The sequence below is a fragment of the Marmota flaviventris genome, chromosome 11 (assembly GCF_047511675.1).
Source record: "Marmota flaviventris isolate mMarFla1 chromosome 11, mMarFla1.hap1, whole genome shotgun sequence".
Taxonomy (NCBI): domain Eukaryota; kingdom Metazoa; phylum Chordata; class Mammalia; order Rodentia; family Sciuridae; genus Marmota; species Marmota flaviventris.
Window position 1 is genome coordinate 34,932,338 of NC_092508.1, and position 19,482 is coordinate 34,951,819.

At 38.8% G+C, this 19,482-nt stretch overlaps 1 protein-coding gene across 1 annotated transcript in view; it reads right to left on the reverse strand.

Moving 5' to 3' along the window:
* Aox1 (aldehyde oxidase 1) overlaps window positions 1-19,482 on the reverse strand; it is a 69,416-nt gene that overhangs the window by 39,676 nt on the left and 10,258 nt on the right. The window contains exons 4-16 of the mRNA XM_027925027.2: window positions 17,798-17,906; window positions 15,649-15,775; window positions 13,324-13,385; window positions 12,324-12,413; window positions 11,401-11,481; window positions 10,696-10,840; window positions 9,776-9,868; window positions 8,679-8,830; window positions 8,386-8,479; window positions 6,829-6,938; window positions 5,827-6,011; window positions 4,617-4,779; window positions 2,711-2,803 (exon numbers count right to left, since the gene is read on the reverse strand). Of these exons, the coding sequence (XP_027780828.1) occupies window positions 2,711-2,803; window positions 4,617-4,779; window positions 5,827-6,011; window positions 6,829-6,938; window positions 8,386-8,479; window positions 8,679-8,830; window positions 9,776-9,868; window positions 10,696-10,840; window positions 11,401-11,481; window positions 12,324-12,413; window positions 13,324-13,385; window positions 15,649-15,775; window positions 17,798-17,906 (1,504 nt within the window). The remainder of the gene's footprint in view (window positions 1-2,710; window positions 2,804-4,616; window positions 4,780-5,826; window positions 6,012-6,828; window positions 6,939-8,385; window positions 8,480-8,678; window positions 8,831-9,775; window positions 9,869-10,695; window positions 10,841-11,400; window positions 11,482-12,323; window positions 12,414-13,323; window positions 13,386-15,648; window positions 15,776-17,797; window positions 17,907-19,482) is intronic.

Consider the following 19,482-nt stretch of genomic DNA (forward strand, 5'->3'; position numbering starts at 1 on the left):
GTAGAGGATTCACTGAATTTATTTCTATTTTATAAAAATGTACTGTTTTATAATAGAATAAAAGCTGGTCAATAGCATTTATTGTTTTAATATCCATGTTCACTTTACTTAAATGCAAACTTCAATTTGTAGTGACCATAATATACAGCACCAAAAAGGAATACTGGCTCAGTGTTTTTGGTTCTTGTTGAGTTCATCCTGATTCATAAGCTAGAAAGCAGAGAATTATAAAAAAAAAAAAAAGTAATTTAGGACTGGAACCATGCACTATTTAACCAGTCTATGAATGCAGAGAAATACAGGAAAATGAAAGAAAATTTTACATATGGTGGTTCAGATATGAGCAGGGATTTGAAGAAGCCCTAACACACACCAACTCCACTGATAGAGCTCATTGCTTCCTTCCTATGGCCAGAACCTTTCAGTAATTCTCTTCTTCTCCTTTAGGGAACTGAGGTGATGATCAAAAGAAAAAAAAATGGGAATGTTTTTCCAAATGATACAGATAATAGGAATTGATTCCTCTGTAAAATATCCCCCAAAGTGCTGAGTTATCATACTACATTGGGCTCTCAGCTTGCACAACATTTGAGTGAAAAATTATGTTTTTTAAATCCTAAGAGTTTTTTTTTCATTCCCAAAAGTAAAATATTAGGCAATTCATAAGTTTGTACACTAAGAAACACATTCATATGAATCTATAAAGACTCTGGAAACTTTCTATTACTAACACTTTTTTTGGTTTAAAAAAAAAGTATCATAGCATTAAAAAAAGTCTTTTGAAAATGTTCTGTGTAAAAGCTAACAAAAGATCGAGGGAGAATTCCAAAATATATCTTTATCTTATTGAGTAACCAAGTATGAAATTATTTTAGCTGAGTTTATAATTTTTTCCTATCAGTTGTGATGAATATACTGAAGAAAGGTGGTGCTGCATGCTGTATGCTGTAGTTTAGGTCTGGAATGTCCTCTAAAGTCCTATGTGATAGAGGTGATTGAGAGGCAGGGGAAACTTGAAGAGAAGGAGCTGAGTAGGAGGTTTTTGGTCATTGGGGGTGCGCCCTTAAAGGGGATGTAGGACACTAGTCTCTTCCTCTTTGTCTTTTTTTGCTGCTTGGATAGGAGTTGAACAGTTTTCCTTGTGTTATGCACTCTACTTTTGCCCCCCGGCACCTGCCAGAGATCTAAATGCAGTGGGTCTGCCTGATCATGAACTGGAACCTCCAAAACTATAAGCCAAAACTTTTCTCTTTTTAAGTTGGTTATTGCAGGTGTTTGTTATAGTAATGGAAAGTTGATAAACACTCTCAAAATGCTTTCAATGCAAATAAATGGATTTGGAGACAAAATGCTCATTATGAGGGCTGAAGTTGCTCTAACAGCATGAATGTTCACACATGTGTGGGAAAGAAATAAGACATAGAAAACCCAAAACCAACTCTCATCTGTGTAGGAGATATACTGCATCCAAACCTTTGTTTTACAATCTATAATAACAACTTCTTTCAATATCATCCACTATGTGAAGATTTTCAATTTTCTTTGGATGGCTTGAATGCCCACTAATTTGTTTCTTGCTGAAATGTATTCCATTGCCATAGCAATGTTAGGGTATTTATAAGTTGAAGATTGTGAATACCATATTTTACAGAACACCAGGGAACATGGCAGTTTTCAGCTTTCTAAATATTCACTTCCAATGCTGTTTGGCATATTTGAGTTTTTGAACATATTGAACCTAAAACCTCAAGGGGTATACAGCAACTTCAGTGTTTGTTATGACATACTATAAGTTTTATAACTGAATCCAACAACAGATTCACTGAACTGATGTTTTAAAGACACTCTTCCTGTTTTTAACTTAATACAACTCTCAAAGTCAAATTTCTTGATAATAATTTCAAGGAAAAACACATCAGATTGTATCCAGTTTACCAACAGAATGACTTCTGGTGATATTTTTAGGATGTCATGGCAGAAAATTCCATTTGAAAGCTGTGAGTAGCTCTGTTTCCCCATACAGTCAGCCAATACTAAGAAAACTTGAAAATAGTTCTTAGAACTCCTGTGTGATTCAACTCTAAAATGGAACTCACAGAAAAATCACTTGGACAGGTGGAAGGAACTGGGGGAGCAAAGGATCTCCACGTTTGAACAAAACAAATCAGTAGCTCTCATAAAAAGTTGTCATTGAATTTTCACCAACCTCCAAGGACTGTCTTCTGTTCCTCTGGAATAAAACCAGAGCAGCCCACAGTCCTGACATGGAACGCAGCTTTGATTGAGCTTTGACAACCACAAAGCCAAGGGCAGAAAGCACACAGCAAGCTAACAGCTCGTTCAAGTCAGCAGCACAGGCCACAGTACAAAACGTGTGGCCTTGAAAATCGAAACACATTATTCTTTAAAATAACCATTGCTAAATCTGTTTTCAGTAATGATTCTTCCTCATTGGTTTACAATTCTTTTTCTTTTCATGATACTGGGAATTGAACCCAGAGCCCCACACACACTAGGCAAGCTCCCTACCACTGAGCTACAGCTCTGGCCCAGTTCTGGGCTTTTAATTAGTACTCCAGGAGGCTGGGAGTTCACCAGAAGGGGCACTTGGGCTTATGAAGCTTGAGAGTCACTGAGAGACTCTGGGAACCTCCCAGTGTGCTATAGCCCAGACTCTAAATTTAAAAAGAAAACATAAAAGGCCACTAACCTGGTACTGTAATGTACTCCAGTGATATCTGGAATGAAGATCTTCTAAAGCACTCTCATAGTTGTTTGCTAAGCTAGGATAGTGACCTGGGTCCTGAAAAGGAGAACCATGAGAGATATTTAAATGATCTTGAATGTGCCAAATTGATTTTAGAAGGGAGGCTAGTGTTATTCTTAACAAGTATCTTTTTTTTTTTTTTTTTTGTACTTAGGATTGAACCCAGGGGCACTCAACCACTGAGCCACATCCCCTACCCTTTTTTATATTTTATTTAGAGACAGGGTCTTGCTGAGTTGCTTAAGGCCTCACTAAGTTGCTGAAGCTGGCTTTAAACTCATGATCCTCCTGCCTCAGCCTCCAGAACCTCTTCAATTACAGGCATGTACCACTACCCCCAGCCTTAGCAAGTATTTCTACTCTGAAGTCTAACATTTATTAAGTACTGAACCCTGGAAGTACAAGCAACTCCCTGACTTTAAGGACATATACCCTAGAAGGTACATATGCTCCCACCTAGTAGAAAGAGCCCAATAAATGTAGTAGGTCACTGGCTTCCACCATCTCTACATTTCTTGTTCTCTACATGCTTTCCTAAATTATTTGAGGACTTACACACCAATATGATAGGAAGCTAAAGAAAAGAAAAGAGAATACTTAAGCCAGGAAAAAGTCAGAACCAAAGCACACAATTGCAAAGATCATGAAACTTTGCCATGTGGGCAGAAAAGGGGTACAGAGACAGAACCTGGCCACCACTCCACAGGAGGAAGAACACCCCTAGGAACAGAAGGAAATGAGGCATTTGGGTTTTTACACAAGACTTTAAGCAACACACCTGGTCATTTTTTAAAACTTAAATAATTTCAATAGAAAATAAAGTTAATAAAGGCTATTATTTTTAAAGAAAGGAAGTTTGATGGAAGGTATAAAACTACAACAAGGCAGAAGTTTTAAATTATATCACTGATTCACCAAGAAATTGTATTAGTTTGCTCTTAATTAAGGGAGTCTAAAATTGGCTATATTTTTTTCCCCACTTTTGATGATCTAGTGCCAAATCTCATTTATATATGACTTCAGACTTCCATTCTTAAAATTCTGATAAAATTCAGACTTCCATTCTTAAAATTCTGGTTCTTAGTTGTTCCCATTCATAATAAGAAGGTACTTTCAAAAGCAATGATAAGAGAGGACTTTGTGTCTGTTATTTAAGGTGAACACACTGATTTCCATACCACAAGAAGAGTCATGGCTTCCAGTCTCATCTCTAAGGCTGGCTGTAACAGAGGGTTAAGGGAGGCCAATAAAGTTCAACTTTCCTTGGGGTCTAATTAATTTATTCAGAGAATTTATTTTCAGTTGTGTCCTCCCTAGCCAACAATCTTGCAACTAACTGTCACAAGGAAGACCAGGCAAGAGAACGCTAGGATTATCACCACTATCATCAGGACCACCACTAAGTGGTTCCTCTGAAGCACCAAGGATCATATAAACCATTTTTCTATGATGACCCATTTCACAATAATCTTGGACAGTGGCTGCCACCATCACCATATGGGTGAGAAAAATGGAGCTGAGCCCAGAAAAGAAAACCAAACATGGGTGAGCTTCAATAAGTGGAAGAAAATGTATTCAAATCATTAGCCAGTTTTCTAAACATTATCTAGAAAAACAACAGGTCAGAGACAAAATAACTGAGTGGTGTTAAATAGAATCCTGCACAACACTGTGCTCCACCTGCAGTTCTTCCCCAAACTCACACCCATCCACAGACAGCCCAATGGAAACTCAGTAAGTCGTGGCATTTCTGATTTGGGTCTTCTTTCTATTCTACTCAACAGGGCCTTTGGGTGCCCCTCAAAGCCCCCAGTCTTGGGAAAGCTAATACATGGCCGGTTCCACTTACCATCCTCTTCAAAATCTGTAAAACTTCCAGGTAGAACTTGAAGAGGAAGCTGATGATGAGGGTCCTTTTGAACTCCACCTTCCCACCTGGAGCTGAGCCCGGAAGGGACACTTCCTCCAAAATGAGCCTGCAAGCTGTATCCAGCATCTCTTCACTCCATGGCCTGGGAGAAGCAAGTTCTGCTTTAAGCACTGTATATACATTCTTTTGTTTAATCATCTCAACTTCCCTATGAAGTGGGTATGATTATCTGTCTTTGACAGATAAGGAAACTGAGGTACCATAAAGTTAAGTAAGATGACTGAGCCGGGTGTGGTGGCGCACGCCTGTAATCCCAGCAGCTTGGGAAATGGAGGCAGGAGGATCGCGAGTTCAAAGCCAGCCTCAGTAAAAGCTTAGCAACTCAGTGAGATCCTATCTCTAAATAAAATACAAACAATAGGCTAGGGATGTGTCTCAATGGTCAAGTGCCCCTGAGTTCAATCCCCAATACCCACCCCTCAAAAAATGATGACTGAGATCATGTAGTAGTGGGGGGGCTGAGCTGAGAGTTGGATCAGGCAGTCTGGCCCACCAATAGTTTAAAGCTCATGTTTTAACCACTATTCTCTATTAAATGCTAGTAAATGCTAGTAAGTGCTCAAGAAATATTAGCTATTAATGTTTTTTTAAGAGAGACAGAGAGAGAAAGAGAGAGAGAATTTTTTTAATATTTATTTTTTAGTTTTCGGCGGACACAACGTCTTTGTTTGTACATGGTGCTGAGGATCGAACCTGGGCCGCACGCATGCCAGGCAAGCGCGCTACCGCTTGAGCCACATCCCCAGCCCCTAGCTATTAAAGTTACCTGTAAATATAAGAAGTCAGGTAAGCAAATACATTTAGGAATTAATTTTAGAACAAACTCACATAATCTATTTCTCATCATGGTAAATGATCCCCTACAATAAAGAATGTACATGTACTATAAGAATATTGGCATTCTCTCCCCCTTCATCCCTCCCTCTCTCCCTCCCTCTCCATCATGACTCTCTCTCCATCATGCCTACTTGAGAATTCACTAAAAACAAGACATGGAAATAATCATGAAGTATTATTGGAATTCCCTGCCATAAAATAGAAAGGTACTAAGCATTTTTCTTCTCACAATTACTTCTCCCCATAGATTGGGCTGCTCTGTTACTTGGGGTCTAAGGATATGATGCCTTACCTGCCGATGAGTTTCTGGCAGGAATTCTTGGCACTGATGATGGTTGGACCAACACCCCCATACAGGATGGATAGCTCTCTGATAATGCCATCCCCTTCTCCAAAAAGGACCCTCATTCCTGAATTGACTATTGCCAGTGCATTCTGCTGCCGCTGGGCCTGTCGGAAGGCTGACACAAATTCCCACTGAAAGAAAAGTTAAATGGCACATGTAGAAACATACTGAAAACGATCTGTACCAGGAGGAAGTATGTGTATGTTGCCTTATCTGATCCTTGTCACATCCTCTTTTATGGGCAGAATTATGTCCACCCTAAATTCACATGTTGAAGTGTCCTTTGAGAAGAGGAATTTTGCACATATGAATGAAAGAGGGAAGACGTTGCAAAAACGGAAAGAGAAGAAAGCAATTTAAAGCCCAGGTCTGAGGTCTTAGAAGAAATGAACCTTGCTGATGCCTTGATAGAAGACTTCTAGCCTCTGACATTTGTAGAAAATAAATCTATGTTGTAGCATATGCTCAGTGTGTGGTTCTTTGTTATCACAGCCCAGCAAACTAATATATCCTCTGAGGCAGGTGTAATCTTTCCCATTTTACAGATAAAGAATCTAAGGCTCAAGGCGATTCAGTAATTAGTTCAGGTCTTGAAACCAGGTCTGAAATCTGAGTCCATCTGTCTCCAAAGCCCTTGCTTTTTCTAAATTCTATTGCAAATATATCTTTTAGCCTCTTTCAAACCCCAACACACAGGCAGAAGTATATTCTTTGTGTTTCATTTAGGGAAAAAGTCTTATGGGACAAAAAAAAAATTTTTTTTTAAATGTTAGGAGCAAAAGGAACTGTTCACAGGTCCTGTAAGATAAAGACCTCATGCCACTTTCTAAGGTTGATTTTTATCTTCCCTATCAACACTCAATGTTTTTTCTTGGCCCACCCTATGCTGGAATAAACCACTGTGGGCTCACAGGCAACACTAAGGCAATGAAAGAAGGACCTTCTCACCTTGCTGGAGTAAGGGATGTTCACTGAGATCAAGATTTCTTGAGGCTTAAGATCTGCACTGGGGTCCTTGCTGAGAAACTTCTCATTTAAAGGGATCTGTCGTTTTCCTTCTGTGGAAAGAAATGACACTTGCCCTGAAATCTCCAGCCTATTGAATAAAATCACAGAACTTGGGAAATAATTCTACCATACACCTGGGGAAACTGACCATTCCTATGCTCCCAAATCTCTTACCCTCTGTGGGCATCTTGCAGCCCTCCTTCCAGCCTATTCCCCACCATTTTTGCCTTCTCTGCTTGCTTACAGGTAGAAATATATGGTAAAGAGCAGCTCAGAATTTAGAGTAGGACAGGACCTTAGCAGTCCTCTTCCTGAATGACATGATTCAGCTTGAGCTTCACCAATAGGAAGTAGATATTAATATTCCTTTTGATATTTTGATCAAGTCATTCAACAAACAGTTACAGTTTATAACCAGCAACCCTACTAGGTTCAGTGGTGGATTTTAAAATTCCCTTTAATTAGTTTATATACCAGTGAGGTGTTGCCTTAGTTGTTTGTACCTTTTCCCAGCACTTATAAAAATTCTGTTCTTTAATCAAAATATTGGAAGATGGAACAGTTTAAAGCCACATTAAAACATGACCTGGGGATAAAAACTAAGGAACTTTTGATGGATGTAGTTTCATGACAAAACTTGCTTCTCATGGTATGACTTTTTAAAGTGATATTACCTAAATTGAAAATTCTGAATTCAAACCTTCTTAAGATAATTTAATAGGTTAGAGGATATGAGGAGTAAGTATTTCACAATGCAGGTAATAGAAACTTCATAATTTTAAGAGAAAATACCTCTAGATTTATAAAGGATCAATTAGAACTTTTTAATAATTGTTTCTCAAATTGGAATAAGAGAAATAAACTTCACAAGTGAAGCACAATATCATGTATATCCACAAGACTGTGATCCTAATTAGAATAAGGTATACACCATGTTTGTATAAATATGTCAAAATAGACTCTACTGTCATGCATAACTAAAAAGAACAAATAAAAAAGAGAAATAACACTCCTGGACTTAGTTTTAAAAATCAAATAAATAAATACAGAATGAGGCCCAGCTATTGGTTAGCTAGAAAAGACCTGTAGGCATCTATCAAGAACAAATTAAGTAGTAGCCCAAAACATGATGTGGATGCAACACACTTCCATACCCCTTGGGGAATCTCTCCAATAATAGGGTCCAGGAGTTCTCAATGGCTTATAGTTCTTTCCAATAATCAAATCATACTAGGACATTAACCAACACAAGCATGTTCACTATAGGGTGGTCAGTATGTGAAAATATCCAGCACAGGATCTCAAAAAGAAGCAGATGAGGTTGGGAGTGTGAGATTAAGACAAGACTGACCATCTTTCCAGCCTCCAGAAAGACAGACAGAAGCATTAACATTATAAGAAAGAGTCATTTCCAGAATTGGACTTTCTGCCTCCCCAGAGAGAAAGAGGGGTGAGAGGAGCAGATTTAACAATCTCCAACTAGGAGCTGTCACTCACCTTCGGACAGCAGGTTAAGGGTACAGTTACCCACAGCCAGAAGGGGATTCAGATCTGAATCTAGATGCCTGCTCACAATGTGGCCCCCTAAAGACTTTTAAAAATAATAAGTTATTTTTACTTTAGTTTTATAATTATAAAAACATGAGCACTAAAATAAGGATTAAACAAACTTTGAAGAATTATTCTTTTTGTTTGTTCTTTTTTTTTAAATTTTTGTTTGTTCTTAAAGAACAAAAATGTTTCCTGAGGGAACAGTCATCCACCAGAGTTTATTGCCATCAAATACATACAGCCATGTTCCTGATCTGGGACCCAGCCAGGGTTCTCAGATGCTTCAAGAGAGCATGGTACGTCTTAGTGTTCTCTTCTGGGAGCTTCTGGACCATATCAGCCAGGATGTCCTTCACCTGAGCCAGGCTGAGGCCAGCACCCAGGGTCAGTCCTAAAATAAGGTCATGCATAAATAATGCCATGTGATCACTTCTTACCTGAAAATGTCCACTGGACCAAAGCTACAGACAAGGAATCTTTATAGTAGATACATGCTGTCCTACTTATAGGTGGTGGTGGTTGTGAGGGTGGTGGTAGAGGTGGTGATGGTGGGAGTGGTGGGGTGATGATGGTGATGATGGCAGTAGAGGTAGTGGTGATGATGGGTGGGGGTGATGATGATAGAGGCAGTGATGGCAATGGAGGTGGTGGTGGTGATGATGGTGATGACAGTGGTAGAGGTAGAGATGGTGATGGGTGGGAAGGTCATGGTAGTTGTAGAGGTGGTGGGATGATGGAGGTGGTAGTGAGTGATGGAATTGACTGTGGAGATGATGAAGGCTAAATTCTTTGAACACCCACTATATCAAGCACTACTCACTCTATCATGCTTAATCTCCACAGATCTGAACAAATTTATGACATATTAATTGCCATAGTAAACAATTAGATTCCAGAGACTATATTTCAAACCCACACTCATGTTGCTTCTCATCATTGCCATTAAATCAACTTCCTTTCAGGAATGGAGAGGCCAGTGAATAAGCTGCTTAATACATAAACTTGCTTTGCATGCTTCTGGAGAGCAGAGGTTGTATCCTTTTCACCTTTCTCTTCTGTTCAGTACTTAGCCCAGAACCCTCATTGAGTAATTCTTACCCTCTCTGGTGTTGCAGACAAGGACAGTTCTTCAGTAAAAACATCTGACTATTCAGACAATTAATATCTGGTATAACTTTAGAGAATTCTTCCTAAAGCCCCTCTCCGAATGTTATCATTCTTAGAAGAGAATTTCTGTGCATATTATAATTAGGAAAAATTCTGTCTGCTTGTTTGCAATAACAACTAAGTTGATTAATGTGTCTTAACTAAGAGAGCAAAGGCCTTAAGAACTTACCATTGCATGAATGATTCACAATATTTAGTTCTTTAATTCTATCAGGAGAAATTATAACTGGGTGGAAGACACCTTTAAATTTCATTTCAGGCCCTAAAGAATTAGGGGGAAAAACCAAGAAGATTAGAATAAATGGGGGCTAACTGTCCTTTTAATTTTGAAATTAAAATCAAAATGATGACTTTAAACATATTAAAGTTATATATCTACTGGTCTAGTTATTGTCAACCCAGACCCAGAGAAAATGGCTGGATACATTTTCATTAAAATTGGAGGACTCTTTGGAATTATCAACCCTAAAACTTGGGCCTTATGGCATGCTCAGAATTCTCGTTGGAAAGACTCTGGGGTGGGGGTGAGGGCATGTTCTTAATGAATGGGGCAAACTGAACTACATTTGCTACCACAGAAGCCCCTAAAACTGCAGCATCAGTAAAACATATTATCTTCATTGAGACACCACCCAGAGAAGGAACAGAGAGAGAAGCTTCAAGATGAGGCTCAGATTAATTCCCAATGAATGGCAAGACAGCCATCCTCAGCCCCTCTGCTGCTGGCTTGCTACAGAGCTAGCTTGTGAGGCGCAACTCTGGGCACTGAAGGACACAAGGGATTTACTTCTTCCGTGATAAAAAGTCTCTTGAGGGGCTGGGGGTGTGGCTCAGTGGTAGAGCGCTTGGCTAGCATGTGTGAGGCACTGGGTTCAATTCTCAGCACCGCATCTAAATAAATAAAGATCCATTGACACCTAAAAAATATTAAAAAAAAAATCTCTTGAGCAATGATGAGGAAGTTGAGTCCAAAGGATTAAAAATGCTATTCCAGATTATTTTATCTGAGAACACACATATATGAGGCTGTTTTCCCTCTAAGTCCTTTTCCTTGATTTCCCCATAAGAAGTCCCTGGGTGTCTACATACCCACAGAGGTGTTCCCCATGACAATAGGGGCCTGGGGATACTTGAATTTAGCTTCCAGAAGTTCCTTCAGGGTCACCGGGGAAATCCATATAATTCTATCACCATGAAAAACCCTGGTTTTGGGGGGTTGTTTCTCAGCCATTATCTATTGAAAAAGCAATGGGGATTCAAGATACATATGACAACATTTCCATCCATTTTTGCTTTATCGTTGTAGGAACAAAGAAAAGAAATACAGATTTTCTGAAAAACAAAATAAATGACCTAAAAAGTAGAGCTTCACAAGGAATCAGAGTTCGAGATAAAAATTTGACAGTATTTTTCTCCTTCTAGAGGCTCTCCATGTAAATCCCTTTGGTGCTCTTATATCTCAAAGAAATTCATTTTAATGTTTAAACATGCTGAATTTTGTCAAATCATCCTATGGAAGAATGAACTACAGCAAAACTGGAAGCAGAAAACGTGTCTACATTTACAAGCATTGTGACTGCACGGCTTTTTACAGACACCACCAGTTCCTTCTTTCAGTCAAATGACCCCTCCTGGTGACTCCACCCTCATTCCCCCACCTCTTCCTTGGTCCACACTTTTTAGACCTTGAGATAAGGATGACAAAAAGGTGTTACCTATTTGCTAGTCAGCTTCTGAAAGAATCCAGAATTCCTCCATAAATCAACCCTCTAGACACAACATTGCCTATCTTACCATTAGCTCTGGAGGAAATATCAGCTCCTGGGTTGGATCCAATGGCAGAAACTCCTCTTCTGAGAAGAGTTTTGAATTTGTCTTAAAGAGAAAAAGTACGGAGGTTATAGTAGTTCCTACTTTTCTAGGGGGATATGTCCCAAGACCCCCAATGGCTTCTGGAAAATGTGGATCATATTGAACCTTATATATGCTGTCTTACTCTATTCATTCTTACTATAAATCTTAGCAATCGCAGCATACAAATTTCTTTCCTTATTTTGTTGAGAGCTTTCACCTTTTCACTTAAAGGAAGTACTTTACAGTTACCATTTGGTGTATCTAAATTACCAGCATCACTAATCTTGTGCTTTGGAGCCCTTATTAAATAAAAGAAAGGTTACTTGAACACAAGCAGTGCAATACTTTGAAGATGACTTGATAACTAAGATGACTACTAAATAAATGACAAATAGGTGGGTAGTATATATAAAGTGGAATACATTGGACAAAGGGAAGATTCATATTCTGGGTAAAATAAAGGAGGACAGTATGAGATTTCATCACACTACTCAGAATGGCATATAGTTTGAAACTGCAGGATAACTGACATACCTATCACCTCAGATATTTATCACTTATTTGTGTTGAGAACAATCCCTACTGGCTATTTTGAAATATTCAATTAATTGCTGTCAACCATAATTATCTCACTGACTATTGAACAATTAGAACATATTCCTCCTATCTAACTTACCTTGTACCTGTTTCTGGTCTTCTATCTGCCTGCCCCTTCCTGGGCTGATTTTTTAAAAATAGAAATGAAGTGAGAATGAGAAGGAACATGTTAACACAGCTTGGAGAGGAAGTTATTCTTCCTAAGAGCAAGTCAGTCATTGCACATGTCCTGAGAAAACTTTAAAACAACTTTACATTTCACTCACTTTATTTCCTTCCTCAAGTTCTGGTAATCCATTTATTCCTTGATCCAAACAGCAAGTCCCATTTTCTTTACTTTGACAACAGCTAAAAGTCTAATGAATGAAAAAAAAAAATCAGTAGGAATTTAATGCTGATTCTATTAAATATTAAATAAAGTGGGTAACTACCAGATAAACCTCATAATATAGAGTCATTATGATTAGGTGTCATAAAGGAGAATTGTTTGTACTTAAACACATCCAAACTAACTCTAATGAAAAACCTGAGCTTATAAGGAATTTGGAATAGCAGTGTACATTAAACAAGTTAAACTATGTAAAGCTCTTATAACAAAGCCTGGACACAGCGATAACTATTATTAATGATTAATGATTAAAATTAATAATATTAAATATTTCAAACATTTAACAATAAATATGCACAACTATTAGCATATAAACACTCTGTTCTTATCTATGATATCATTCTTTCACAGGTTAACTTCCAAAAGGCTTGTCTTCCATTCCAAAGTTGTTTGTTCACTTACTCATTTAATAAATATTGATTAACCACTCAATTAGTACATGGTGACCAGCCATGGAGATATACAGACTCTGCTGCAAGTAGCACACAGTCTAGTGAAGAGATGGTACAGCATATGGGCAATGGCGCCACACTATCACCAAAGCTATGCAGGGCAAGCATATATACATCCCAGGTGCAAAGGAGCTATAGGAGCCTGGGAAGGTACCTGACCCAAACAGATCAGGAATGGCCTCTTGCAAGCAATAACTGCAACCAATGTCAAAATGCTTAGGTGCTCACAATGTAACTACTAAGGCAAGCTCAATGAATGAGGGTAACCCTCCTGCCCAAGGCTAAATAGCAAATAGCAATTATAGACCTCGAGATAGGAAGTAGCCCTGTATTATAATGGCTATTCCTCTAATCACACCTGATGGACCCTACAACTTTGCTTCATTGGGGAAAAATATACTCATTCACAAGTTCTTTTCTACTTACTTTACAGAAAGTCTTGCATGTGTCAATTATGGGCCTGTATCCAGTGCAGCGGCACAGGTTACCTGAAAGAGGAAATCCCAGCTCTGTTAATTGAGTAACCTAGACAAAAGCACAAGCTGCCAAACACACAATAAAAAGAAGGACCTCATCCCAGAAGAAAGTTCTGTTGGACATTTCAGTCCACCTAATCTGCACAAATTATTACATCAGCAACTTGGAATATTTAATTAAGAATCTTGAGGTAGATTTTAACAGCTCAGCTACCTAAGTTTCCTCCTGCTGCTTATTTGTTCATTTTTCATTCATGCACTCAGTCATTCAATAACAAGGATACTTAACAAAAGACCTGCCCTCTTAGCAAATGTTTAGGTATATAATACAGTAGTGATAACTATGGGCACCATGCTGTACATTATCTCTCTAAGACTTATTCATCTTGCATAACACACTTTGACAATCACTCATTTTCCCTTTCCCCAGGTCCTGCTAGTCACCATTCTATTTTCTGCTTTGCTGAATTTGACTATTTTAGGTTCTTCATATAAGAGGGATCATGCAATATTTGCTCTTCTGTGTCTGGCTTATTCCATTCAGTTAGCATAATGTTTTCTAGGTTCGTCCATGTTTTTGCAAATAGCAAGTTTTATTCTTTTGTTGGTGGTGATAACTGGGGATTGAACTCAGGGGTATGCAACTACTGAGCCATATCCCCAGCCCTATTTTGTATTTTATTTAGATACAGGGTCTCACTGAATTGCTTAGAGCCTCGCTTTTGCTGAGGCTGGCTTTGAACTTGTAAACCCCTATCTCAGCCTCCAGAGCCACTGGGATTATAGGCATGCACCACCACACCCGGCTTTTATTCTCCATTTTTAAAAGAATAAAATTCCTTATTATTAATACTTACTATGGCAATTATCAATTTATTGCAAGAGAGGAGGAGAGATAAAGAGTATGTGTTAAGTTTCAGTTGATAGAAAGATGGATAATATTATATAGAAGCAAAGGTAGTTATTAAACTTTGGAAGCAATTGGGCCCATAATTCATTTATAATAAATCACTACCAGGTCAGTGTTTCTCTCACAGTAGTCTCGTAGTCTTCCGCCACCCCCATCTGACATCTAATTTAAAAAAATCAAGACCTTAGAGCCAAATTCTATGGTAGTGGGTTCCAAAATTTTTCATTATTTATAAATTTCCCATATATGTCTTTACCCTAAAATTTGAGAACCCTTATCAAGTTTACATTTAAAAACAGCCATGAAATCAAAGACAGGATGAGACCTAAAGGAAATTAGGCAGAATAAAGTTCATATACTATGTCTCTTCTGCTTCTGTTTGCCCTAGTTTTCCCTGGAACATTTTGCAGAGGAAGTGTAGCCATGAGCTTCAGTCTCATGCTCTGTGAGCAGAGAAACAAGGTCTTCAGGAGGTCAAAAACAAAGACAAATTGAGCCATGGAGAGTATCAACAGACATAGGATTTGAGAGGCTGTGTTTTTGTTTTTGCTTTCATTTTTTTGTTTTTTGGTACTGGGGATCAAACCTAAGGGCACTTAACCCCTGAGCCATATCCTCAGCCTTTTTTATTTTTTATTTTGAGACAGGTCTTACTAAGTTGCTTAGAGCCTTGCTAAGTTGCTGAGGCTACCCTCAAACTTGTAACCCCCAACCTCAGCCTCCTGAGTCACTGGAATTACAGGTGTGTGCCAGAGCCTAGCTGTTATTTTTTTTTTTAATTTTTGTAGAATCTTGTTAATGAAGATCACCCCCTGCACGCACACATATACACTGAGATCTTGAACTTGATAAAATCTTTCCAGAGTGGCCTCAGACAGTTCTTTGAAATAAGAATCATCAGAAGATCTTTTCATGCAATGTTCATCAATGGCCTTCTGATTTGTGAGATGTTGCTGAGATCACCTACCCTGAGCAGTAAGAGAGCAACTTGTAGAGGTAATTGGTTTCTTTCCAATGGTAAATGAATAACCTGGCTTTTTAATTATTATAAAAATAGGCAAACAACTGATAAAAAGAAGAAAATCTTAAAGACAGAAGACTGAGAAATACATTGGCCAAATGCGATGTGCGACCTAATTGAAGCTTGATTTCAACAAACCTACTCTTCCACACCTAGGTGGCATACATTAAATGACTGTCTCCAAACTTCAGCTTCTCCATCTATGAAATGGGGATACTAACAGTACCTGTCTTATAAAGTTATTGTAAGATAATCTTAAAACAGCATTTGTGTGGCACATGGTAGGGTGTCCAAAATCAGCTGTTGTCATCATCATTACAATAACACACACACACACAACCTACCACCAAGGGCTTCCGTTAACTGATCTAGAGTGGGCTCTGGATGGTTCCTGAGCAGCGTGTAGATGGACATCACCATCCCAGGGGTGCAGAATCCACACTGGGTGCCGTGGCACTTGGCAATCCTCTCCTGGAAGGACATAACATTTACAAATGCAGATCTTGAGCTCCATTCCAGACCTACTAAACCAGACCCTCCATTTTAGAAGATCTCCAGATACTTCTGGGCATATTAAATTTGGAGAAGAGGCCCCTGAAAGCCCTTCTTATCCCAGAGGGCCTAGCATCTTTGGCCTGGGTTGTCAAGATCCTTGCTTCTCATCAGCTTTTTTTTAAATATATTTTTTAGTTGTAGATGAACACAATATCTTTACTTATTTATTCATTTTTATGTGGTGCTGAGGATTGAACCCAGGGCCTTGCGCATGAAAGGCAAGCGCTTTACCACTGAGCCACAACTCCAGCCCTCTCATTAGCTTTTAAGCTTCACTTACAGCGAGGTTCTCAGCCTTTGGAATCACCAGGAGGGCTCAACACTTCCAAGGACCCAGCTGTACCCCAGACCAATTAACTTAGAGACTGTGCAAGTGAGGTACAGGAATAATATCTTTTAAAGATTCCTAGGTGGTTTCAAGGTACAGTTGCAGTTGAGGGTCAATTATATCAAGGAAATCCTTCAGAGAAATGAGTCAAATTACACTCAAATTGAGAAATTAACGAAGAAATTTTTTCTGAGTATTTCTTTCTTTTATTCTTTTTTTTTTTTTTTTTTGGAGGGGGGGCTGGGGGTGGATATCAGGAATTGAACTCAGGAGCACTCAACCACTGAGCCACATCCCTAATCCTATTTTGCATTTTATGTAGAGACAGGTCTCACTGAGTTGCTTAGCACCTTGCTTTTGCTGAGGCTGGCTTTGAACTTGTGATTCTCCTGACTCAGCCTCTCGAGCCACTGGGATTGCAGGCATGTGCCACCACACCCAGCCTCTGAGTATTTCTTGAGAACAATTTTATCTGCCAACTACTGTACTGATGCTGTTACACACAGTTTACAAAGGCCACCATTAATCCAGATGAGGAAACTGCCTTAACTGTTCTGGTACTTTTTGCCCCTCTTTGGAGTCCAACTTCCAAAGGACAGGTCCAGTTTGCAAACTGCCTTCTGGCAACATTGTGAAGATGGGAGCTCAGCAGCAGTTGAGGATGAAAGAGTTCCCATGCTTGTATACAGCCAAGTCTCACAGGGACACCCAGGAGAATCCTCTCCAGCTAGCTAGTGAGGTTTCAGAGAAATAAACGAAATTCCTTCATGTCTTGAGAATCTGAAGCTAGGCTATTTTCTAGGCTGCTCCCATGTTTTCCAACCTTTATCCACTTCTCATAAATGACCTTCCTTAACTTAGATCAAAACAAGTGGCCCTTTGGGGGGTTCTGAAGGTATCTTTCACTGGGGGGACAAGCTCTAAGGAGATTGTTTTAAGAGAAAAGTCACAAAATTCATTGACGGGGCCTCTCAGCTGTCTTCTGAACAAGCCCTATGTTTAACAAATCTTTTTGGTAGCTGATACTTCCATGTAATTTTCCACTGTACAAACAAACAAAACAAGAAAAAAAAATAAAATTATATCCCTCAATGCACTGACTCTTCTACCTTTATCAGTTTGGAACATAAGATGGTCAGGTCCCATTTAATTAAAACATGGAGAAAACATGAGAGGTCATGTCAGTATTTTCTTAGGGAAAAGTCAGGCACATGCCTGTAATCCCAGTGGCTTGGGAAGCTGAGGCAGTAGAATCATGAGTTGAAAGCTAGCCTCAGCAAAAGCAAGGCACTTAGCAACTCAGTGAGACCCTGTCTCTAAATAAAATACAAAATAGGGCTGGAACTTGACTCAGCAATTGAGTGCTCCTGAGTTCACTCCCCGTCAAAAAAAGGGAAAAGTCCTCCAATCTTCCAAAAGCGCCTTTCCAAGACAGTCACAAAGTCATATCACAGCATGCCAGGTTTTACTCTCAGCTCCAGCTGGGTTTAACCTGTTAGCAGTGACCAAGCAGCAGGGCCCAGATGGCTCTACTCTCAATCTCGGGACTCACAATGTCATTCGTGGTTTTCCAAGCATAGATACCCTGTGAGAAAGAGGCACATCCATACCTGAACAGGATGAATTCTGGTCTTGGTGCTTCCTATGCCTTCAACTGTGGTGATGGCGGCACCGTACAAAGAACAGATGGGGGTCAGGCAGGCGTTGGCAGGGTAGTGTCTTCAGGATGCAAAAAAGAAGAACAGAGTATAAATAGCGTCATGTCTAGTCGGAAAGAGGACTGGGTCCTCACGGTACCAAGTCCTCATCTTCTACAGGGCAGGTTTTGTATGACCTCCCCAGGCTTAGAATCTGCAATTGGTCCTTAGCTCACACTCATTTTACAGAAGTATAATCTGACTTTCTGAGTGATTTACTCAAGATTACATGGGAATGTGAACAGCACGGTTAAAATTCTGCCTCCTTTCTCTAATTCCAGAATAGCTTCAGCTAACCTTAGTTGTTTTTCTTCTTGAATGAGGGGCTGACATTCTCTAGTTACATGTAACTACCTATCCACCCAAGGCCTTGTTCCACCTTCCAGGCAGATGCTGGGCTAAGGTTGTTGGTCAATAAAGTGCACTTTGAGGTCATTCTTCAGACAGATCGAGTGTGGGATACAGAACACTTAATCCCACAAAAGCAAAAAAAAAAACACTGCTAGAAAATGTCTAATTCAAAATGACTCCTACAATGTTCTTATTCACCAAACAGAACTACAGGTGGCCATGAACACTTACAGTGTTCCTCAAACACTTGAAGTGAACCTCAAAAATGATCACAAGGGACTCAAATTAAGCAATGAGAAATACTGTATTATCAAAGAAAATGATGTTTTTAAAAATTATAGTATCTATTATTAGCAAAGATTTGGAAAAATGGGATTTATATACTATTTACAAGAATGTAAATGAAGATCTCCCAAAGTTCTTCTGGAAGACATTTCATTGGAAGACATTTTAAAAAGCTTTAAAATATGCATACTCTTTTACTCTGCAATCCCATCTCTATAGATGTTTCATAAAGAAATAATCATTGACACAAATATAAGAAGTTTCATTGATGCATAGCTGATATTAATGAAAATTAATACAGTCTAAGTTATTCCTATTTGGGGATGAGTTTTAGTCCACCAAAATGATACATAGCCATTAACATTTTATTTACTAAAACATATTCATGAAAAATTAGGCAAAATATATAGGTATTTAAACATTATGTACAGTATGCTTCCACATGATAAACACAAAAGAAAGACTGGAAGGAAATTATTTATTGATAAGTAAATATAAATATTCATTGAATGCTTATTATGTGCCAGGCAGAGTTCTGGGTGCTAAGATTCATTCACAAAATAGAGAAAATCCCTATAGCTGCAGAATGTATATTCTGGTTGAAGGAAGAGGAAGAACATGTACATAGACAATACACAATACACTTTGTGCAACTGAGGTGATGAGAAGTGCTGTGAATAAAGTAGTGCAGGCTAAGGGAATAGAGAAAGTTATGAAGGTGAAGGGGGCACATAGTGAAAGAGAGATGTTTGAGTATTGGCTTTAAGGCAGCTGAGTTTGCTGTTCAGATGTAGAAAGTTGTAAGAAACCATCATTCTTGTTCTAAAGCCAAAACAAGCTACAAAAAGATATTAAAAAAAAAAAACACCTCACCCCATACTGAGTACAAAAGAAACCTAAATAAAATCTCTTATGGGACAAAATCTTGTAAGACAGACACAGCTGCTCTCATCCCTAAGGTA